Source organism: Capra hircus, chromosome 23, assembly GCF_001704415.2.
Source record: "Capra hircus breed San Clemente chromosome 23, ASM170441v1, whole genome shotgun sequence".
In the NCBI taxonomy this organism is placed as follows: Eukaryota; Metazoa; Chordata; class Mammalia; order Artiodactyla; family Bovidae; genus Capra; species Capra hircus.
In genome coordinates, this window is record NC_030830.1 from 31,998,948 (window position 1) to 32,022,199 (window position 23,252).

The following is a 23,252-nucleotide window of genomic DNA, read 5'->3' on the forward strand; positions in this document are numbered from 1 at the left end:
TTTACGTCTTTGTTAGGAGGGAAGTGAGCAGCGTCTAGTCTGGGCCTAATCTTCCCCACTACTGAGGTAGACCCTTTGGTATCATCTACCCAGTGCACCATGTATCACGAAGCTTTCCATGCCAGCTGGAGGGAAAGGCACGCTATCTAGCTTGTGTGAGCTCTGAAGTTTGTTCGCTCTGCTCCTTTCAGATGGTTCTTTTCCCACCTCAGATCATTTGCTCACGTGTGCTGATCAGTCCTCAGCTGACTTTCATGGAGAACCCTCTGAAAGTCCAGGACTCTCTCCTATCCTGTGCTCTGTCCTGCAGACTAGCTGCCTTGGACTCCCTGGGCTCCCCTCTCTGTTTCCTCCGCTCAAGGATCCATGCTTAGCCTGGATCCCTCCTGCTTGCAGCCTAGAAACCCTGCAGGCAGTCCTCCACCTGGCTTGTTTCCTAGGACAGGAATCACTGTCCTAGGCTGCCTGGTGGCCAGTGTTCAGCCAGCATTGTTTTATGTATCCCCTCATGTTTTTTGGCTTACTTCACTGATGGGTCAGATGGTAAAGAATTTGCCTGCAATGCAGGAGACCAGGGTTTGATCCCTGGGTCAGGAAGAGCCCCTGGAGAAAGGAAATGGCTACCCACTGCAGTGTTCTTGCCTGGAGAATACCATGAACAGAACAGCCTGATGGGCTACAGAAGTCCATGGGGTTGCAAAGAGTCAGACACAACTGAGCAGCTAACACTTTCACTTTTCAACATACTGCAAAGGGAACCATCAACAAGATGAAAAGGCAATCTACACAGTGGGAGAAAATATTGCAAATCATATATCTGATAAGGGGCTAATATCTAAAAAATACACAGAATTCATACAACTTTTAAAAGTCCAATTTAAAAAGGGGTAGAAGAGACTTCCCTGGTGGTCCAGTGGTTAAAATCCACCTGCCAATGCAGGGTACACAGGTTCGATCCCTGGTCCCAGAAGATTCCACATGCTGCGGGACAGCTAAACCCATGTGCCACAACTACTATGCCCAAGTGCCCTAGAGTCTGTGCTCTGCAACAAAAGAAGCCACAGCAAGAAGCCTCTGCACTGCAAGAAGAATAGCCCCAATGCGCCGCCACCAAAGAAAACCCATGTGCGGTAATGAAGACCCAGTGCAGCCAACTAATTAATTAATTGAATTGAAAATATTTTTTAAAAGTGGACAGAGAATTTGAATAGACACTTTTCCAAAGAAGACATGTAAATGGCCAACATGTATGTGAAAAGGTGCCTAATATGTCGAGGAGCAATTAAGCCTGTGCACAGCACTATTGAACCTGTGCTCTAGAACCTGGGAGCTGCAATTGCTGAGCCCATGTGCCACAGCTGTTGAAGCCTGCTCACCTAGAGCCCATGCTCTGCGACAGGAAAAGCCACGGCAACCAGAAGCCCAAGCACAGCAACTAGAGAGTAGCCCCTGATTGCCGCCAACTCAGGGAAATGCAAATCAAAACCACAATGAGATGCTACCTCACACTTGGCAGGATGGGTGTTGTCAAAAAGACAAGAGGGAGTTCCCTGGCAGTCCAGTGGTTAGAACTCTGAACTTTCACTGCCATGGACCTGGGATCAGTCCCTGGACAGGCCGTGCAGTACAGACCAAAAAATAATTAATTAAAAGACAAGAAATAACAAGTGTTGGTGAGGATATGAAGAAAAGGGAACCCTTGTGAACTGTTGGTAAAGATTGTGTGTGTGTACAATGGAATATTATTCAACCATGGAAAAAGAAATCCAGCCAGTCCCAGCAACATGGATGGAATTTGAAGGCATTAAACTGAGTGAACTAAGTCAGACAGAAAAGTACAAATACTGTATCATGTCACTTATATGTGACATCTGAAAAAATAAAAAAAGACATCACAGACACGGAGAAAAGATTGGTAGTTACCAGAAGTGGGGGGATTCCCTGATGGCTCAGACAATAAAGAGTCTGCCTGCAATTCGGGAGACCTGAGTTTGATCCCTGGGTCTGGAAGATCTCCTGGAGAAGGAAATGGCAACCCACTTCAGTATTCTTACCTGGAAAATCCCATGGACAGAGGAGCCTGGTGGGCCACAGTCCAAAGGATCACAGAGTCAGACACGACTGAGCAACTCCACTTTCACTTTCAGAGTGGGGTGTGGTGGTGGGTAAAGTGAGTTGAGGTGGTCAAAAGGTAGAAACTTCCGGTAATAAGATGACTAAGTCCTGGTAATGGTGACTGTTGTTAACAAACTGTATTATATACTTGAAATTTGCTAAAGCTGGACATTATTTTGCTGACAAAGGTCCATATAGTCAAAGCTATGGTTTTTCCAGCAGTCATGTATGGATATGAGAGTTGGACCTTAAAGAAAGCTGAGTGCTGAAGAACTGATGCATTTGAACTGTGGGGTTGGAGAAGACTCTTGAGAGTCCCTTGGACTGCAAGATCAAACCAGTCAATCCTAAAGGGAATCAGTCCTGAATATTCATTGGAAGGATTGATGCTGAAACTGAAACTCCAATACTTTGGCCACCTGATGTGAAGAACTGACTCATTGGAAAAGACCCTGATACTGGGAAAAACTAAAGGCAGGAAGAGAAGGAGATGACAGAGGACGAGGTGATTGGATGGCATTACCGAGTCAATGGACACGAGTTTGAGCAAGCGCTGAGAGTTGGTGATGGACAGGGAAGCCTGGCGTGCTGCAGTCCATGGGGTCACAAAGAGTCGGACATGACTGAACAACTGAACTGAACTGAACAGGATAGATCTTAAAAGCTCTCAACACAATAAATAAATTTGTGACTATGTGTGGTAATGGGCATGAACTAAACTTATTGTGGTGATCATTTCAAAATACACGGGTGTATCATATCATTATATACCTGAAACTAACAAAATGTAACATGTCAATTATCTCTCAACTTAAAAGCCCACTTAAGGGGCTTCCCTGGTGGCTCAGGCATGAAGGATCTGCCTGAGAGTGCAGGAGACGTAGATTTGATCCTTGATCTGGGAAGATCTCACATGCTGAGGAGCAATTAAGCCCATGTACAGCAACTATTGAGCCGTGCTCTAGAACCTGGGAGCTGCAACTACTGAGCCCATGTCCCATGGCTGCTGAAGCCTGCTCACCTAGAGCCCATGCTCCATAACAGAAGCCACAGCAACCAGAAGTCTGAGCACCACAACTGGAGAATAGCCCCTGATTGCTGCAACTAGAGGGAAGCCCGAGAAACGATAAAGACCCAGCACAGCCAAAAATATATAAATTAATGGAATTATAAAACAAAGAAAATGCAATGCAGGAAGAAGCTACAAGCCTTCTTCAGTTACTGAAATATTTAAAAAATAATCCACTTAGGGGAAGCATAACAAACAAAAGAAGCGCGGCGGTTGGGGGGGTGGGCAGGGAAGTATACTAAATATAAAGGACAAAAGAAGATAATAGGGAAAGCTTCCAAACCTGTAAGTAATCACAATAAATAAGAATGGATGAAGTTCATTAATTAACAGATCATCAGCTTTTTAAAAATGTAAATATAGGCTGCTTATTAAAGATGCATTTGGAATACAGAAAGGTTGAACAAAAGGTGTAAAAATATATGAGTCCAAAAGAATTTTATAAAGTGGGTCAAACTTTATAAGGACAAAAAAGGATACCACTCAGAACTTGTATTCACCTACTAGTCTCAGAATACAAAATAAAAATAGTTAAAATTATAGGAAAAAAAATTTTAATTCACTGTCAAAGGGAGGATTTGACAAAATTACCCCAATAATTGATACTTGTTAGCAAGCAAGATCCAACTAGTCCATCCTAAAGGAAATCAGTCCTGAATATTCATTGGAAGGACCGATGCTGAAGCTGAAACTCCAGTACTCTGGCCACCTGATACGAAGAACTGGCTCATTTGAAAAGACCCTGATGCTGGGAAAGATTGAAGGTGGGAGGAGAAGGGGACGACAGAGGATGAGATGGTTGGATGGCATCACTGATTTGATGGATATGAGTTTGAGCAAGCTCTGGGAGTTGGCAACAGGGAGGACAGGGAGGCCTGGCGTGCTGCAATCCATGGGGTTGCAAAGACTCGGACTGAACTGAACTGAGCAAGCCATTTGTTATAGTTTTAGTTTTCAAATGTTCTATATCCTTACTAATTTTTTTTCCATTTGATTTATCAATTACGGGTGTAATTCTGTTAAATTCTCCCTGCAGCCAACTCCCACTCCCAGCCCAGCCCTCCATAGTCTGCTTTCTGTTTCTCTAAACACGCCTCTTCTGGACATTTCATCTAACTGCAGTCATGCACTGGGTACTCTTCTGTTCCTGGTACTAGGACATAAGTTGGATACACTGACCTGCACACCACCCTTGCTCCCCGCTCCCGTCACTTAGTGCCCCATCCCTCCAACTCAGGCCTCTGCACTGAGCCGAGGATCTGAGCGGCCAGCCGTGGCTGGCTCTGCATCCTGACCACCTCAGCTGTGGGCAAAGATTCAATCGCAGGGCCTTGTTTCCCACCTGGAGAAACAGACAAAATACCCCTCTCCTCTTTCTCCTTCAGCCTGAGGTGGGACAGGGATGCCAGGCCCCTCGGAAGTGTGGGTCCTAAGGAGATGGAGGCTGGCTTCTTTTCTTGAGGACACAGAGGCGGAAGCAAGATGCTTTGTGTCTCTACGTGCATGTGCTCCTCCTGGGAGGTGAGAACCACAGACAGTGTGACTGAGGGTGAGGAGGGTGAGGAAGGCGCCCTCAAGGTCTCTGGCCCCTGGGGCCCGCCTCCTAAGGGTGTGTGTGTGACTGTGTGTGAGAAGGTGCCGGGAGCGCTGGTGCACAGCTGTGCACACATTTCCCCATGGTCTTATCTTAAGCACTGAGCCCATCAGAGGACACGGGTAGTCTAAGATTTCTTTGCCTTCTCTTTGTGTCCTTGGATTTAAAAAAAAAATGATAATTGTGTCTCATTACTTTTGAAATTATTGTCCTAAGTTTGTGTAATTTTCATTGGAAAATGAAAATTGTTCTTAGAAGTGAGACACGATGTGTTTGCCTGGCTCCCTGCAGATCCTGCTTCCATCAGATTAGCTTAGGGCTGAGCAGATTACAAAGTGCCACCAAACACAGCTGCTCGTTTCATCCTCTCAGTCATTCAACAAACATCTGATGAGTGTTTCCTACAGCCTAGGTACAGCTCTAGAAGATGGGGATATAGCAGTCAGCAGAGAAAAATGTCTGCCTTCTTGGGGACTTACCTTCTACTGGGTGGAGAAAGACATGCAACAAAATTAATCAATTATATGGTAGTGAGAAGAGACCACGCGGAGGAGGGTGGCAGGGATGGGAGGCTGCCACATTGAAGAGGGTGCTCAGGAAGGTAACCTGAACAGACTTGAAGGAGGAGAGGGAGTGACCGGGGACCGCTCTGAGAGAAAAGGGCTCCTGCCTGCTCAGGCACCTCAGTCATGTGCAACTCTATGCAACCCCATGGACTGTAGCCCACCAGGCTCCTCAGTCCATGGGATTCTCCAGGCAAGAATACTGGAGTGGGTTGCCATGCCCTCCTCCAGGACATCTTCCTGACCCAGGGATTGAAGTTGTGTTTTTCAAGTCTCCTGCATCAACAGATGGGTTCTTTACCACTAGCACCACCTGGGAAGCCTGAAAAGGGCTCCAGAGGACAGCAAATGCTGAGGATCTGAGGCAAGAACATGCCCAGCTTGAGGAAGAGGCAGCGTGGCTGCGGAACAGACGCTGAGGCTCAAGGAGCTGGGATGACAGAGGTGAGAGAGGCGCCAGGTCCTGGGGGGCTGCTGAGCCCCTGAGGGGGTTGGGGTTTTACCCCAAGTGAGATGGGAGCCTTTGGAGGTTTGGCCGAAGAGGGTCATGACCTAACTTCTGGGTTTACAGGTCCCCCTGCTGGAGACCAGACTGTGTAGCAGGAAAGGGGGTGGACTGTGGGGAGGTTGAGAGAGGTGGTGGAGGCTTGGAGGAGGGGGCGGCAGTGGAGGTGGAGGGTGTGTTCCCCTCCAGGACCTTATTGGGTTTTCCAGGGCCAGACCCCTCTCCCAAATCCTCTGCTTTAGCTCCTCTGTGAAGTACCTACTACTGCACAATTGCAATCATTTCACATGCTAGCAAAGTAATGCTCAAAATTCTCCAAGCTAGGCTTCAACAGTACGTGAACCAAGAACTTCCAGATGTTCAAGCCTGATTTAGAAAAGGCAGAGAGGAACCAGAGATTAAATTGCCAACATCCGTTGGATCATAGAAAAAGCAAGAAAATTCCAGAAAAGCATCTTCTTCTGTTTCATTCACTACACTAAAGCCTTTGACTGTGTGGATCACAACTCTGCAAAATTTGTAAAGAGATGGGAATCCCAGACCACCTTATCTGCCTCCTGAGAAACCTGTATGCAGATCAAGAAGCAACAGTTAGAACTGAACATGGAACAATGGACTGGTTCAAAATTGGGGAAGGAGTACATCAAGGCTGTATATTTTCACCCTGCTTATTTAACTTATATGCAGAGTACATCATGCAAAATGCCAGACTAGATGAAGCACAAACTGGAATCAATACTGCAGGAGAAATATCAATAACCTCAGGTATGCAGATGACACTACCCTTATGGCAGAAAGCAAAGAGGAACTGAAGAGCCTCTTTATGAAAGTGAAAGAGAGTGAAAAAGCTGGCTTAAAACTCAACATTCAAAAAACTAAGGTCATGGCGTCTGGTCCCATCACTTCATGGCAAATAGATGGTGAAACAATGGAAACAGTGACAGACTTTATTTTCTTGGACTCCAAAATCACTGCAGATGGTGACTACAGTCATGAAATTAAAAGACACTTACTCCTTGGAAGAAAAGCTGTGACTAAGCTAGACAGCATATTAAAAAGCAAAGACAAAACTTTGCCAACAAAGGTCCGTACAGTCAAAGCTATGATTTTTCCAGTAGTCATGTATGGATGTGAGAGTTGGACCATAAAGAAGGCTGAGCGCTGAAGAACTGATGTTTTTCAACTGTGATGTTTGAGAAGACTCTTGAGAGTCCCTTGGACAGCAAGGAGATCAAACCAGTCAATCCTAAAAAAGGAAATCAGTCCTGAATATTCATTGGAAGGACTGATGCTGAAGCTCCAATACTTTGACCACCTGATGTGAAGAACCGACTCATGAGAAAAGACTCTGATGGTGGGAAAGACTGAAGGCAGGAGGAGAAGGGGAAGACAGAGGACGAGATGGTGGGATGGCATTACCGACTCCATGGACATGAATTTGAGCAAGCTCTGGGAGATGGTGAAGGACAGGGAGGCCTGGCGTGCTGCAGTCTATGGGGTTCCAAAGACTGAGCGATTGAACAACCACCACCCAAGCCAGAACCCTCTCCCAAATCCTCTGCTTTAGCTCCTCTCTGAAGTACCTAGATAATAGTATCTGCCCGCTTTCTGAGTTGTTTGGCAGATGCTCAAGCCACCACCCACCAAATGGAATAAATTAACTACCTGATGACCATGAGCACGTGGCCCACAGACCTACTGGAACCTTAACCCCTGACACAGGGCTCTGTTACCTCAGCATCAACCAATCCGACAACTGTGCAGGAACATACCATATCCTGGGACTCCCGGCCCTCACCTGGCCTTAAAAATGCTCTCTTGTACCCCAGCAGGGAGTTTGGGTGTTTTGAGCCCCCTGTCCTGAATTCCCTGCTTTTGGGGCCTGGCAGTAACCTCTACTCTTTCCTTCACCCACAACCCCGTGTCCGCAGAGGGGCTTTACTGGGAAACCGGGAGCTGACCCAAAGCTGGCTGCTCCACAGGCTGGCTTCAAAGTTTGGAGATATTTGGAAGAGAGAACCGGTTGGAGTTGCTGACGGATTGGGTATCGGAGCTGATGAAAAGGGAAGAGTAAAAATTGACTCCAAGGTTTGGGACCTGAGGAGCTCGGAGGAAGGAGTCGCCTTTGGCAGAGACGGGGGATCCTGGGGACGGCAAGGGGCCATGAGTGAGGAGGCAAGGACCCCCGCCTTCTGCCTGGCGGTGTTAAAGAAGCCCGGGAGGCGCTGGGTCCCCAGACGTGCAAATCCTTGGCGTCAACAATTCGCAGGTGTGGACCCTCGGGAAGGAAGGCTCGGCAGGACTGGTGGGTGTGGCCGGGGCGCTGGTAGCCCGCGGGCGCCCCCGGGCGCGGAGAGGGGCGCGCGGCTGCTGGAGCGCCGGGAACCAGCCCGCAGGCACTGTTCTTCTGATGGACCATCCGCGGCGGACGCGAGGACAGTGAGCCGGACGTAGGGATCGTGTCCCGGCTGCGGCGCTTCGGGGCGGTTCTTTCTGAGCCCTGGCGGCTGCTGAGCAGGATGTGAGTGGTGAGGCTGCCAGGGCGCGGGCGGCGGGGAAGGCGCGGGCGGCTCTGGCCCCTCGACAGAAACTGCGCTCAGTCCGTGCCGCTGGGCTCGCCCACCGGCGGGGAAGCTCCGGGCGGGGTCCTACCTGAGAAGGAACTGCGGCCAGGGATCAGACCGCGTGCGTCCGACCCGGGAGCCCTCTCCCCGCATTGTTACTCTCTTGACCTTTTGGGTCCTTCGTGGAGAACTGCTTGGGCTCCTTCCGAGGCTTTTGTAGGAGCAGGATGGGAGGGGGCCGCGCTGACCTCTTCTGTCTCACCTAGCACAGAGCTTCCCTTTCACGTAGAGGTATCCTTGACTCGACAGACCCCAGGTGCTGAGAACACCGTCTCTCTCAGATCCCCTGATCAGACTGTTGCCAGTGCCTCCTGCTCCTGCGGCGAGGTAGTCCCGGATCCTGGCTGGTTTTCTACTTCGGAAAGGGTGCCAGAACTCTCGCACTTCTCAGAAAACCTCAGGGGTGTGTCCCCCTTTTCCCTCCCATGGGCAGAGCCGGGATGCAGTTCTCAGAGACCTCTTTATTTGAATTTGATTTTTGACTGCCCTGGGTCTTCATTGCTGAGCACGGGCTTCTCATTGCAGTGACCTCTTTTGTTGAGGAACCTGGGTTTGGTAGTTGTGGCCTGTGGGCTTAGTTGCTCCACAACGGGCATGTGGAATCTTCTCTGTTCAGGGATGGAATCCATGTACTCTGCCTTGGCAGGTGGATTATTAACGACTGGGTCACCAGGGAAGTCCCTGGGGCATCCTCTTTAAAATGATGCATCACAAAGTTGCTGGTGCTTTGGGAAGGGCCTGTGCTCAACAGTGTTCTGAGGGAGCTTGTTGAAAATGCAGATTCTGGGATAAAACCTTTGAGTCCATTTTTAATGAGCTCTCCAGTTATTCTGCTCTGCTCTGGGGCATGTGACCCTCCTGTTCCCAGTGGGTGACATCGAATCAAGCTGGAAAGCTGGGATCCCTTTGACCTAAGGATCTCCCCTGCCTTCACACCACCTCCCACTGGTTACACTTTGCTTTCAGGCAGTGATTCTCAAACTCGCCTGGGTATGAGAATCACCTGGAGAGCTCAGTCAGTGATCCAGGCTCATTGATACCTGGGTCTTTGTAATTGATCTGGTTCTCAGATGGTTCTCACCCCCACCAAAGCCTGAGAGCCTGTGGGGCCCTAGGTTCCTTGCGCGGGCCAGCCTCTTGCTCCTCCTGCCTGTCCCCACCAGGGATGTGATTCCTCCTCCTCTCCACCTCCGATCACTGACCCGCAGTGAGTCCCTCCATCTCACCTGTACCGCTCCTGTCGTTGGTCACATTCCACCCCCCTGCACAGGACTGCATTTTCCTTGCAGGCTCTTCCATTTCCTTAATTCGTAGAAGCCTAGTGTTGGGTGGGCCCTTGGAGGCCATCTCTCTGTCCCCTCCCCTTCCCTGAGCAAGGTGGGCCTGGGGGTGTCTAGGGCAGAGGAGAAGAACTGAAGCCCAGGGTGGGCCCCTGACCCGCTTTCCCTCAACCACAGGGGAAGAGGCTGCTGGAGGCGACAAGCTCATCCATGATCAGGACCTGGCCTGGCTGCAGCAGGCAGATGGTGAGTGGTCCCCCGTCGTGCCTGCGAACTCCCCTGGAGTCCTAGATCCCCTGGACCTGCCTGGCTCCCCGCCTCCAAGGGACTCCCTAAGTTCCCGTCTCACCACAGCCAGACTGTGTCGTGTGTCCCTCACAAGCCCGAGGGTGAGCCTTTCTTCCCAGTGGTCGTGGCAGAAGTGACCCAGCCCTCTCTGGGGGTAGGCTATGAGCTGGGCTGGGCAGTGGCCCTCCACAAACCAGTTCTGTGCCTATTTCACCCAAAGTCTGGCCGAGGTGAGCATCCCCAACCCTGGCCTCCTTTCCCAGCTCTCTGAGGTCCCTGTCCTCCTCTCCTTCCTTGGGGGGCTCTGAGCACAGTGCCCACCCCAGAAAGGGATGGGAAAGGGAAGGGCAACAGGCAATGTGGGAGCAGAGTGTGGGAGGCAAGGAGGAGTGTGGGGGGGAGGGGGAAATGTTGGACGGGGAGGGGTGTTGGGGGGAGGAGAACTGTGGGAGGAGGAGGGGGAGTGTTGGGGGGGAGTGGCAGGGGGAGCCACCTCCACCGGCCTCCTCCTTCCTAGTGCTCTCAGCCATGACCTGGGAGCAGCGATGGCTCCAGGTTCCAGGGGTGTGACTAGCCGGAGGCAGAGGCGAAGGTGGTGGTTCTTCCCAAGCAGGTGGGTGCCTCTCCTCACCCAACTGTTTGACTTCACCCCAGTTTATGAAATCCTCCTGAACCCAGACTTGCTCTAGTACCTTTCCTGCCTCTTAGCCCCAGTACAGACACACGGTATGTTTTCAATTCTAGCTTTATGTCTGTGTGAGTGTGGAGGTGGGTGCACGTCAGAAATAATCTTCTTAGCACCCTGCTTCACTTCAATATGTAGAGCCCTTTAAAGGTCTGCAGGCCCCCAAGAGAAGGATACTTCACAACGCCCTCAAGCTCCCCCCAGGAACATTCATGAGTTTGGAGGAAGCTGGTCTTGGGGGATGCCATTCCTCTGTCACTGATGCTGTACTGGACACCTAAGTATCCACTGATGGATGAATACATAAAGGAAATGTGTATGTGTATATAGTGTGTATGTATATACACACACACACACAATGGAATATTGTTCAGCCATAAAAAGGAACTCTTGCCCACTGCAATCACATGAGAAAATGATGTAAGGAAAATAGACAGAAAAACACAAATACTGTAACATATCACATGTGAGATTTTTTTTTTTAAAAATGACCTCAGATACAGAGAACAGATGGTTGTTTGCAGAAGTGAGGGGTGGAGGTTGAAATAGGTTGAGGTGGTCAAAAGGTACAAACTTCCTAATAAGATAATTAAGTCCTAGGGAAGTAATATACAGCGTGGTGAATATAGTTAACAATACTGCATTCTATATTTGAACGTTGCTAAGAGAGTAGATCTTAGTTTTCAACAAAAGAAAATAATTTATTGTGTGGTGATGGATGTTAACTAAACTTACTGTGGTGGTCATCTCAAAATACACACATGTATCATATTATATTGCATACCTGAAACTAATGTTATATGTCAGTTATATCCAGTATTTTAAAAAACCTGCATAAGACAAAGCATGGCAAATAAAAAATAGGAAAAAGCATAGTAAGTAAAAGCGCAAAAGGGACAGTGGGAAACACTTCCAAACATGTATGTAATCAAAATAAATGATAACATTTCATTGAGTAAAAAGAGCATTGACTCTTTAGTAAGCAGCTTATTACCTGCATTTTTACAGACACACTTGGAATATAGAAAGGTTGAAATGAAAGACAAAAATATGAGCCCAGAATGATTTATTAGGAATAAAAGTAGATCATGTGAGGACCAAAAGTATACCACCAAGAACACATAAGAATTCTGAACTTGTACTGGTCTACTAGTCTCAGAATACAAAGTAAATATAGTTGAAATTAAAAGAAAAAAATCCACTGCCAACAGGATAGTTATATCAGTAATTGATGGGCAAAAATAGTAAGAATATAGAAAATTTGAAAAAAAAAAGTAAATAGCAAGCTTGATCTGATGTGTATGTGGGTATAGACTTCTATATGTATTATATAAATACTGTATTATGTATTGTATCTGTTTTAGATTTATCTTAGATGTTATATTATCTATTATATATAGATACTAATATAAATAGATGTTATATATGATAGTATATATGTATATCTGTAATACATGTTAAAATATGGATCTGAAATAGATATAACAAAATTTAAGGCTGGGTAAAACTGGATAGTGGCTACAAGGGTATTTGATATACTATTCTCCATACTTTTCTCAGACTTGCTATGTTTTGTAATAAATTTTAAAATTCTTAATTATTCCTAAGAAAATACAAAATTGAGTCCTAAGGCTGAGTTTCCTCTTTTGGCCTCTGTAGATTCCTGACACAGGGAAGCAGAGGACTAGGACTCCAGATGCTCTTCACTTTCATAAAACTGTCCTCGTGAATGACATCACCAGCAAGAAAACATCCTAGCCACAGGGATGGGGAGGAACTCAGACTAAGAATGTACCTGAGTTAGGTGGATATGGTGTAGATTAGGGCAGAGAATCTCAGCCCTGCTTCCTCTCCAACATATCTGAAAAAGGAAAGTCACCTATGGAAAAACAAAATCCAGGGAAGGTACATCTGGTCCCTGTGGCTTCTTCTTGGCTGGAGGTGATGTGTGATCCAGGTGTTAAAGCTGGAGCGTGAGGTTGAACCTGAAGAGATCCTGCACGTGCTTAACTTCTGCTTTCTCTGAATCTCTGCACCCTTCACCTGTCCCTCCATAACATTAATTTGAGTTCTCTTCTTGAGTTAACTCTGGTCCTTCCCAAGCCAAATGGAGTCTCAGGTCTCAGACTCCTCTTCACCCCTGTTTTATAGCTGCTCTAGTGCCCACGGAGTGTCTCACATAGAACACATGCTTTAAAAATGTATCCCCACAGCTATAGATTTAAAGAGATTTAAGAGGCATATAAACAATGAGTAAGGTGAAACCACATGACTAGGGATGCGCATTTGGATGATAACTTCCTGTGTTTCTTTATGGTTTTATGTCCTTTTTTTGGTCCTTCCTGTAAAAGTAAGGGCAGCGGTTCATTTGGAGGGAGTAAGGAGGCCATGATTATAATTGAACCCATGCAAGTTTCTGGGTGGCTGAAGATTTCTCTCTTGATGTGCATGAGTGGTGGTTACAGAGTATTTTATGAGTGTTTTTTTTTTAATTATTGTTTTATTTTTGGCCGTGTTGTATCTCTGTTGCTGTGCTGGCTTTTGCTATCGTCTGGAAAGTCAAAGGTGCTCTCTTGTTGCTGGCGCTTGGGATTCTCATTGCGGTGGCTTCTCTTGTCAGGAGCACGGGCTCTGGGGCACGCGGGCTTCAGCAGCTGTGGCTCCCGGGCTCCAGAGCACAGGCTCAGCAGTCGTGGTGCCCAGGCTTAGTGGGGTGTGTGGAATCTTCCTGGAGCAGAGATCGAACCCACGACTCCTGCATCGGCAGGCCAATTTTTAACCACTGGACCACCAGGGGAGTCCTGTTTTATTTTAAATATTTGTTTATTTGGCTGTGCTGGGTCTCAGTTGCAGCATGTGAGATCTTAGTTCCTTGCCCATGATCGAATCCGGGCCCCTGCAGTGGGAGCAAAGTCTTAACCACCAGACCACTGGGAAGTCTCTAAAGAGGATTTTATTATGCTTCGGTTGTTAAGGTGGTTTTTTGAGATGAGTTTTATATTATAATAACATTTTTATTGGTGTATTCAATGAACAAATGAATGAATGGCTCTGGGCATTGAGCGTGGTGGTTGCTAACATCAAAATAGAGACATCCAGGTACTCTGTGCCCCATGGTGGGAGCACACACCACCACCTGTGAGGTAGTCTTGCCTCAGATTGAACCTGAATCTGATTACACCTCTAGATCCAACTCCAGTTTATAGCATCGAGGAACATTTTAAATGTCAGTACAGAAATATCATCAGCAAATTCCAGGCTGCAGAAACCTCTACAGGACAAATGAGGGGAAGAGAGAAGATATGCAGGGGGAACCTGTTGATCAAAACAGACTTAAAAGGCATGTCAGCCAGTCACAATATGTGGACTTGATGTGGCTCATTTTAAATAAATTGTAAACAAATATTTATAACATTTCTAAGACAAATTGAAAATTTGAACATTGATGAATTATTTGATGACAGTAAGAAAATCTTACAAAGTTTTTCAACCCGATATTTTTAATTTTTTTTGTATTTTTATTATGATTTTTAAAAATATCTTTTAGAGACACATATTAAAATATTTACAAATGGGGACTTCTTTGGTGGTCCAGTGGTTAGGACTCTGCACGTCCCCTGCATGGGGGCACAGGTTTGATCCTTGACTGGGGAACTAAGATCCCACATGCCATGTGACGTGGCCTATATATATATATATATATTTACAAATGTAATAATATGATCTTGAATTTGTATCACAACAGTACAGTGAGGAAGTTGAATATGCATATACATGAAACAAGACATAAATTGGTCATGAACTAATTGTTGAATCTCATTATACTATTTTCAGTACTTCCTTATTGCCTTTTTAAAAATTATTGCCTTTTTAAAAATTATTGCCTTTTTAAAAACAGCTTTATGAGGAATAACTTATATCAGTAAAATCTGCCAGTTGTGAGTATACAGTTTAATGTAAACTTGTAGGGTTGTGCAGTCATCCTTACAGTCCAGTTTTAGAACATTTCCATCACCACAGAAGGTTTCCTTGGCCCTAGCCTGCAGTCAGTGCCTGTTCCCAGTCCCAGCTGGGACGACTCCTTAGTCTGCGTTCTGTTTCTCTAAACACGCCCCTTCCGGACATTTCATCTAACTGCAGTCATGCACTGGGTACTCTTCTGTTCCTGGTACTAGGACATAAGTTGGATACACTGACCTGCACACCACCCTTGCTCCCCGCTCCCGTCACTTAGTGCCCCATCCCTCCAACTCAGGCCTCTGCACTGAGCCGAGGATCTGAGCGGCCAGCCGTGGCTGGCTCTGCATCCTGACCACCTCAGCTGTGGGCAAAGATTCAATCGCAGGGCCTTGTTTCCCACCTGGAGAAACAGACAAAATACCCCTCTCCTCTTTCTCCTTCAGCCTGAGGTGGGACAGGGATGCCAGGCCCCTCGGAAGTGTGGGTCCTAAGGAGATGGAGGCTGGCTTCTTTTCTTGAGGACACAGAGGCGGAAGCAAGATGCTTTGTGTCTCTACGTGCATGTGCTCCTCCTGGGAGGTGAGAACCACAGACAGTGTGACTGAGGGTGAGGAGGGTGAGGAAGGCGCCCTCAAGGTCTCTGGCCCCTGGGGCCCGCCTCCTAAGGGTGTGTGTGTGACTGTGTGTGAGAAGGTGCCGGGAGCGCTGGTGCACAGCTGTGCACACATTTCCCCATGGTCTTATCTTAAGCACTGAGCCCATCAGAGGACACACGTAGTCTACGATTTCCTTTCCTTCTCTGTGTATTTTTTAAAGTATTTTTTTAAAATATTCTTTATTGTGTGTTTTTAGAGATTTATTTACTTATTCGGCTCTGCTGAGTCTTAGTTGTGACATGCAGGATCTTTCCTGCAGCATGCGGGATCTTTGGGCATGTGGGATCTCGTTCCGTGACCAGGGGTCAAACCCAGGCCCCTGGTGTTGGAAGAACCTTAACCACTGGACCATCAGGAAAGTCCCTGTGTCTTTGCCTTTTAAAAAATGGTTACTGTGTCCGCTCTGTGACTCTATGTATGGGTATTTCACAGAATGGAGGAATTCAGAGGAAACCATCAGTGATGCTCTCCTCTGAGAAATGACTAGAGTCTCACTTTCCACCGGGTACTCTCTCATTCCTTTTGAAATTTTTGTCTTGAATTTGTGTAATTTTCATTAGAAAAATGAAGATTGTTATCAGCAGTGAGCGATGGTGTGTTTGCCTGGTTCCCTGCAGACCCTGCTTCCATCAGATTACCTTAGGGCTGAGCAGATTACAAAGTGCTACCAAATGCAGCTGCTCATTTAATCTGCTCATTCGTTCAACAAATATCTAATGAGTGTTTCCTAGAGGCCAGGCACAGCTCTAGAAGCTGGGGATACAGCAGTAAGCAAAACAGAAAAATGCCTGCCCTCCCAGGGACTTACATTCCACTGACCGTAGAAAGACATGCAACAGAAGTAATCAATTATATGGTAGTGAGATGGACAGGGAAGCCTGGTGTGCTGCAGTTCATGGGGTTGCAAAGAGTCAGACATGACTGAGCGTCAGAACTGAAAGGAAAAAAGACCAGGCAGAAGAGGGTAATGGGGATGGGAGGCTGCCACATTGAAGAGGGTATCAGGGAAGGTAACCTGAACAGACTTAGAGGAGGAGAGGGAATGACCCGGGGGCACTTGGAAGAAAAGGGCTCCAGAGGACAGCAAATGCCAAGGATCTGAGGCAAGAACATGCCCAGCTTGAGGAAGAGGCAGCGTGGCTGCGGAACAGACGCTGAGGCTCAAGGAGCTGGGATGACAGAGGTGAGAGAGGCGCCAGGTCCTGGGGGGCTGCTGAGCCCCTGAGGGGGTTGGGGTTTTACCCCAAGTGAGATGGGAGCCTTTGGAGGTTTGGCCGAAGAGGGTCATGACCTAACTTCTGGGTTTACAGGTCCCCCTGCTGGAGACCAGACTGTGTAGCAGGAAAGGGGGTGGACTGTGGGGAGGCTGAGAGAGGTGGTGGAGGCTTGGAGGAGGGGGCGGCAGTGGAGGTGGTGGGTGTGTTTCCCACCCACCCAGGACTTTATGGGGTCCTCTCAGGCCAGACCGACCCCTCTCACATATCCTCTTCTGTAGGTTCTCTATGAAGTACCCAGATAATAAATAGTGTCTGCCCGCTTTCTGAGTTGTTTTGCAGAAGCGCAAACCACCACCAAATGGAAGAAATTAGCAACCTGAAGACCAAGAACACGTGGCCCACAGACCCATAAGTACTTTAATCCCTGTGACATCACCCTTAGACTCCCCTTTAAAATGGTTTCCTGGATCCCACTGGGAAGTTTAAGTATTTTGAGCACCCTGCCCTGAATTCCCTGTTTGGCGCCTGTAGTAATCACAGCCCTTTTCTTCACTGCAACCCCGTGTCTGCACTGGCACTGGGGTGCGACCCAAGGTTGGGTCCCCAGCAGGTGGGTTTCAGAGTTTTTAAATATTTGGAAGGGAGAAACCACAGGAGTTGCCCGCGGACTGCACGTAGGGTTTGATGCAAAGAGAAGAGTCAAAATGACTCCAAGGTTTGGGACCTGAGCTGGGAGAATGGAGTTGCCTGTGGCAAAGGTGGGGAGGAGTGGATAAGGTGGGGAGTTAAGTCCAGGAGGCGCTGAGTTCCTACAGGTGGGTACGGTTGACGTTTCCTTTCACAGATGTGGACAGTCGGAACCAGACTCCGTGAGGTCACGTGCAGGGGGCGGGGCCAAGGGGAGCGGGCGGGGCCTGCGGCGGCCGGGATGGCGGCGGTGGCGGCTGGAACCCTGGAGCACGGGGAGCCGGGGTGTCTCTCCCTGTACTTCTGCGGGAGTATCCGCGGCGGACGCGAGGACCGGGAACTGTACGTGCGCATCGTGTCTCGCCTGCGGCGCTTCGGGGTGGTGCTCACCGAGCATGTGGCGGCCGCCGAGCTGGACGAGAGCGGTGAGGAAGGCGGAGCTTGTGGCGCGGGCGGCCGGGAGGGCGCAGGCAGAGGCCCCTCTGCCCGAGAAGAACTGCGGCGCGGGGCTCAGACCGCGTGCGTCCGACCTGGGAGCCTACGCCCCGAATTCAGTTACTCTCTTGACCTTTGGGTCTTTCGTGGAGAACTTCTTGGACGCCTCCCGGCTTTTGTAGGAGCAGGATGGGAGGAGGCCGCGCTGGCCTCTTCTCTCCCACGTAGCACGGAGCTTTCCTTTGACATTGGAGGTATCAGCCCTCCTTGACCCGACAGACCCCAGGTCCCGCGAACACCGTCTCTCAGGCCCTCTGATCCTCTTCCTCCCGCGGAGAGGTAGTCCCGGATCCTGGCTGGTTTTCTACTTCGGAAATAACGCCAAAACTCTCACACTTCTCATAAAAACCTAAAGTGTGTCCCCCTTTTCCCTCCCATGGGCAGAGCCGGGATCTGTAGGACCCAATGCAGTTCTCAGAGACCTCTTTATTTGAATTTGATTTTTGACTTCCCTGGGTCTTCATTGCTGCGCACGGGCTTCTCATTGCAGTGACCTCTTTTGTTGAGGAGCCTGGGTTTGGTAGTTGTGGCCTGTGGGCCTAGTTGCTCCACGACGGGCATGTGGAATCTCCTCTGTTCAGGGATGGAATCCATGTACTCTGCCTTGGCAGGTAGATTCTTAACGACTGGGTCACCAGGGAAGTCCCTGGGGCATCCTCTTTAAAAAGATGCATCACGAAGTTGCTGGTGCTTTGGGAAGGGCCTGTGCTCAACAGTGTTCTGAGGGAGCTTGTTGAAAATGCAGATTCTAGGATAAAACCTTGAGTCCATTTTTAATAAGCTCTCCAGTTATTCTGCTCTGCTCTGGGGTGTGTGACCCTTATGCTCCCGGTGGGTGACATCGAATCAAGCTGGAAAACTGGGATCCTGGCCCTGTGACCCCAGGATCTCCCCTGCCTTCACACCACCTCCCACTGGTTACACTTTGCTTTCAGGCAGTGATTCTCAAACTCGCCTGGGTATGAGAATCACCTGGAGAGCTCAGTCAGTGATCCAGGCTCATCGATACCTGGGTCTTTGTAGTTGATCTGGTTCTCTGGTGGTTCTCACCCCCACCAAAGCCTGAGAGCCTGTGGGGCCCTAGGTTCCTTGCGCGGGCCAGCCTCTTGCTCCTCCTGCCTGTCCCCACCAGGGATGTGATTCCTCCTCCTCTCCACCTCCGATCACTGACCCGCAGTGAGTCCCTCCATCTCACCTGTACCGCTCCTGTCGTTGGTCACATTCCACCCCCCTGCACAGGACTGCATTTTCCTTGCAGGCTCTTCCATTTCCTTAATTCGTAGAAGCCTAGTGTTGGGTGGGCCCTTGGAGGCCATCTCTCTGTCCCCTCCCCTTCCCTGAGCAAGGTGGGCCTGAGGGTGTCTAGGGCAGAGGAGAAGAACTGAAGCCCAGGGTGGGCCCCTGACCCGCTTTCCCTCAACCACAGAGGAAGAGGCTGCTGGAGGCGACAAGCTCATCCATGATCGGGACCTGGCCTGGCTGCAGCAGGCAGATGGTGAGTGGTCCCCCGTCCTGCCTGCGAACTCCCCTGGGGTCCTAGATCCCCTGGACCTGCCTGGTTCCCCGCCTCCAAGGGACTCCCTAAGTTCCCTTCTCACCACAGCCAGACTGTGTCGTGTATCCTTCACAAACCTGAGGGTGAGCCTTGGTCTCCTTTCTTCCCAGTGGTCGTGGCAGAAGTGACCCAGCCCTCTCTGGGGGTAGGGTATGAGCTGGGCCGGGCAGTGGCCCTCCACAAACCAGTCCTGTGCCTGTTTCGCCCAAAATCTGGCCGAGGTGAGCATCCCCAGCCCTGGCCTCCTTTCCCAGCTCTCTGAGGTCCCTGCCCTCTTCTCCTTCCTTGGGGGCCTCTTAGCGCAGTGCCCACCCCAGAAAGGGAAGGGCAATGGGCACTGTGGGGGGGGCATTGTGGAAGTGGCGGGGGAGCCACCTTAACCCCCATCCTTCTTGCCAGTGCTCTCAGCCATGATCCGGGGAGCAGCTGATGGCTCCAAATTCCAGGTGTGGGACTACGAGGAAGCAGAGGTGGAGGCCCTGCTAGATCGATACTTTGAGGCGTATCATCCTAAGCAGGTGGCTGCCTCTCCTGACCCAACTGCTTGACTTCACCGCAGTTTTTATTAAATTCTCCTGACCCCAGACTTGGCTCCTGGCTCTTAGCCCCAATACTGATTCATGGCATGTATACAATTCTGACATTATGTCACACTGTGGGTAGAGGAAGGTCCAGTTCTCAATAATATCCTATATCCTAACACCCCCCTCAACTTCAAGATATAGAGACCTTTAAAGGTCTACAGGCCCCCAAGAGGAGGAGACTTTCTAACATGCTCAAGTTCCCTGCAGGAACATTCAGGAGTTTGGATGAAGCTGATTGTGGCGGGGGTAGGGGGGGGCGGTGACCATTCCTTCCTGTCCCTGTGCTAGGTCCGAGGCTTGTGGGCTGAGTACCACGGACATTTATTTCCCTTTATCACTGTAAGTCACAGCGGTCTGCTGTGGGCTTTGAGGATGGATGTCTGGATGCCTAGAGCAAAGAGCAGGGGAGGAGGAGGATTGGCTGTGTGTGATGGCAGGGGGAGCTGAAGTGGCCCTTTGAGGAAACCGGTCTGCTTCCAGAGAAGTATATGAAAAAAAAAGTTTATTCACTGAACAGAAGATGGTGCCACAGGCACCTGCCACTGTGTGCGGGGACAGTGGTGCGCACCTGACCCGGGACCCCGGGCTCTGGTGGCCTCTGCGTCCTGCCCCCTCAGTCGTAGCCCTCATCATCATCCTCGTCGTCGTCCTCGTCGCCGAAGAAGAACGTCTCTCGGTCCAGGTTCTCAGACTCCTCATCGTAGGAGAAGCTGTCATTGTCCAGCTCCTCCTCAAACTCGTCCTGCTGCCACTCGGGCACCTCGTCCTCGTCTTCCTCCTCCTCCTCCTCCTCCAGTCCCGAGGAGCTCTGGGGCCTGGGAGAGCGCACACGCAACCTCAGGGCCATGTCGCCTCCCACGCCCCCTCCTACGCCCCCCTGCACCGGGGTCCCCTCCACTCACTGACTGCCGGGCACGTTGGGTCCTTTCGCCTCCCGGGACTCGGAGGATGGACTCTGGAGACCAACCCGGAAATCCTGGCAAGGAGATGGGAGGATGTGGGGAGCAGTGGAGTAGAGGACACTGGGCCCTGGCACCCAGCCTCCCTTCACCCGGATCCCCCAGGCCCAAGAGCCACCTGGCCTGCCAGGAATGCTCCCCCCACCAACCCCAGCACCGTGCTTCGCGAGCCATTGACTGCGTAACATGACAGGTAGTCTCCAGCGACCCAGGATACGGCGGTGAGGCACCACGTACCCTTACCTTTGTGTGTTCATGCCTTTTCTGCCCAAGTTACATACCAGTCCGTAAGCTCCCTGAGGGCAGGATTCCTAGTTCAGACTCAACATCAGTGTATTGGAGCCGGAAAGAACCTCAGCTCCTTTACTCTGGTGGGTCCCTGCCCTTTGGCCCCCAACTCCTAGGATTCTAAATCCATATCTGGGAAGAATCTTCTGAAAAAGTTCCCCAAGTGAGTTCTGGAGAGCAAGCACCTGGCCAGATACCCTTAACCTGGGCTAACTACCTCCTTCATTTTGTAGGAAAGGCCAGGTGGCCGAGGGGCAGGGCTGGGAGGTGGGATACAGGCTGGGTCCGTGTGCCGTGGAATCCTTTCCATCAGGATCCCCCCAGGGCACCGGAGGCTGTGGCAGGCGGTGCTGAGTGAGGGCAGGAAGGCTGGGTCAGGTGGGTGGCTACCTGGGTGGAGTGCTGCAGGATGGCCAGCAGCCGCTCCTGGATCCGCCGCAGCAGCTCCAGGCCGGTGTTGAGGTGCTCCGCCCGCAGGAGGCGCAGCGAGGAGGCCAGGTCTCTGCAGTGCAGCAGTGTCTCCTCTGCAGAGGGGGCAGGGCGCGGGGCTCCCTCCCTTCTTCCCTTCCTCCCACAGACGCCTACCATGCGCTCCCCACATCTACCAGGGCTCACAGCCTAGAGGTGGGGACACGTCATAATCAAAGCAAAGGGCGGGTGGGGGTGTGCCCCGTGGACCTGCGGGGTGGAACGTGAAGATGGTGACGAGGCTGCGAGGCACAGGAAGCTCCAGGCCCAGAGTGAAGGTGGGCGGCTGGGGCTGGGCCGCCCGCCCGTCTCTATGTTGGGGGTAGGTGCCGGGGGATGGGGGCTCACCCAGGAGGATCTGCAGGGCATTGGTGTGCAGCTCCAGGGCCTCGATCTGCTGCTCCACGATGTCCATGTGCTCTGTGTCCTGGTTGTAGAAGCTGTACACGCAGGCGTAGGCCAGCACCTGCGGGCCCCGGCAGGCTCCTGCTGAGGCCGCCTCCCACCTTCCCCCTCTTCCCGCCCACCCTCTGCCCAGCCCACCCCACACAACCTTTCGTGCTTGCTCGAGACCCCGGCAGGCATCACTGAGGAAGGTGAAGGATTTGGGTGGGGGCACCTCGTGGATGGCAGACACGCGGTTCCGCAAGTTCACAGCAAAGTCCTGTGCAGAGAGGTGGCTGTCAGCACCAGCGGGCGCAGCCCCACCCCTCAGAAGAGCGCCTGGCCATCCAGCCCAGCCCTCTAACCTCCTTGGCCACCCCACTGTCCCCTCCCTGCTCACCCGGGCCTGGTGATGGAAAGTACACCTCTCGTTGTAGTCCTGGAAGCGCTTCTCCTGGCGCGCGGCTTTGCTTACCTGGTGAAGACACGTCAAAGAGGGCTATTGGGTGATTGGCAGGACAAGATAAGGTTGGTTATTCCTCAGACCAGCCACCATTCACGGAGGCCCACTGCTGCTCTACCCAGATTTCTTCATTCGTTTCTCGTAACTGTGAGATGAGGGTGCTGAGGCCTGGCAGGTTGACTACACAGTGAAGCCAGGCCCTGACTCAGAGTCCTTGCTCCGCTCTGCCCTGGGCCTCCTGGGAGCGCCCAGCCCACCACAGCCTCTCTGTAGCGCCGCCCCCCTGGTGTGGGACGGCCAACTCTGGGGCGGAAGGTCTCTGTGCACAGACCTCCCAGGACGGAGCTCCCAGCACCTGCAGGCCCTGGGGCCTTCAGTCTTCTCTCCACTGAGCCTTGTTCCACCTCTCTGGCTGCTTGGGACATGGAGCTGTCTGCACCCAGCCCTGGAAACAGCATCCCACCCTGCCCGCCCTGGGGCCTCTGCCCGCCTCCTCTGGGCACCAGCCCCTTACCATGGCGGAGCAGTTGTAATAGTCTTTGTGATTAGGCTTCCAGGACTTGAGGCAGCGCCAGCAGAATCCATGATTGCATTTGGCACAGGTCATGCTGTGGAGGAGGCTAGCTGGTCAGGGTTCCTGCCTCTGGCCAGGGCTCCACCAGGAATACCCAGGGCCTGGACACACCGCTGGCCCTTCCCATGCCCTCTTAAGTCTTAACCTCACTAATCCCTACTAACCACATCCTGGCTTCCAAATCCACCCATACATGCAGGCTTAAAAGTGGGGGAACACTGGAATCACTGGAGGGTACA

The 23,252-nt window shown here is 50.6% G+C and overlaps 3 protein-coding genes across 5 annotated transcripts in view; 2 read left to right on the top strand and 1 right to left on the bottom strand.

The window, feature by feature from the left end:
* DNPH1 (2'-deoxynucleoside 5'-phosphate N-hydrolase 1) lies at positions 8,010-10,629 on the top strand. The gene is given in 7 exon segments (XM_018038658.1): positions 8,010-8,013; positions 8,116-8,296; positions 8,677-8,873; positions 9,868-9,996; positions 10,158-10,268; positions 10,556-10,571; positions 10,573-10,629. Coding segments are annotated over 7 exon segments (678 nt in total). The 3' UTR covers positions 10,613-10,629.
* Positions 17,440-19,879, top strand: LOC102177764 (2'-deoxynucleoside 5'-phosphate N-hydrolase 1). Its single transcript, XM_018038941.1, has 4 exons — positions 17,440-17,668; positions 19,165-19,233; positions 19,404-19,514; positions 19,693-19,879. Exons 1-4 carry the CDS (start codon positions 17,485-17,487, stop codon positions 19,839-19,841), a joined length of 513 nt encoding a protein of 170 aa, XP_017894430.1. The 5' UTR covers positions 17,440-17,484; the 3' UTR covers positions 19,842-19,879.
* CUL9 (cullin 9) overlaps positions 20,363-23,252 on the bottom strand; it is a 43,471-nt gene continuing 40,581 nt past the window's right edge. For 2 of the 3 annotated variants that reach the window (XM_018038943.1, XM_018038942.1), the window contains exons 35-41: positions 22,954-23,047; positions 22,377-22,451; positions 22,146-22,256; positions 21,941-22,058; positions 21,515-21,648; positions 20,780-20,853; positions 20,363-20,692 (exon numbers count right to left, since the gene is read on the bottom strand). In XM_018038943.1, the coding sequence (XP_017894432.1) occupies positions 20,491-20,692; positions 20,780-20,853; positions 21,515-21,648; positions 21,941-22,058; positions 22,146-22,256; positions 22,377-22,451; positions 22,954-23,047 (808 nt within the window). In that variant the 3' untranslated portion in view covers positions 20,363-20,490. Of the gene's footprint in view, positions 20,693-20,779; positions 20,854-21,514; positions 21,803-21,940; positions 22,059-22,145; positions 22,257-22,376; positions 22,452-22,953; positions 23,048-23,252 lie in introns of all 3 variants that reach the window. The other variant, XR_001917101.1, reaches the window with a different exon arrangement.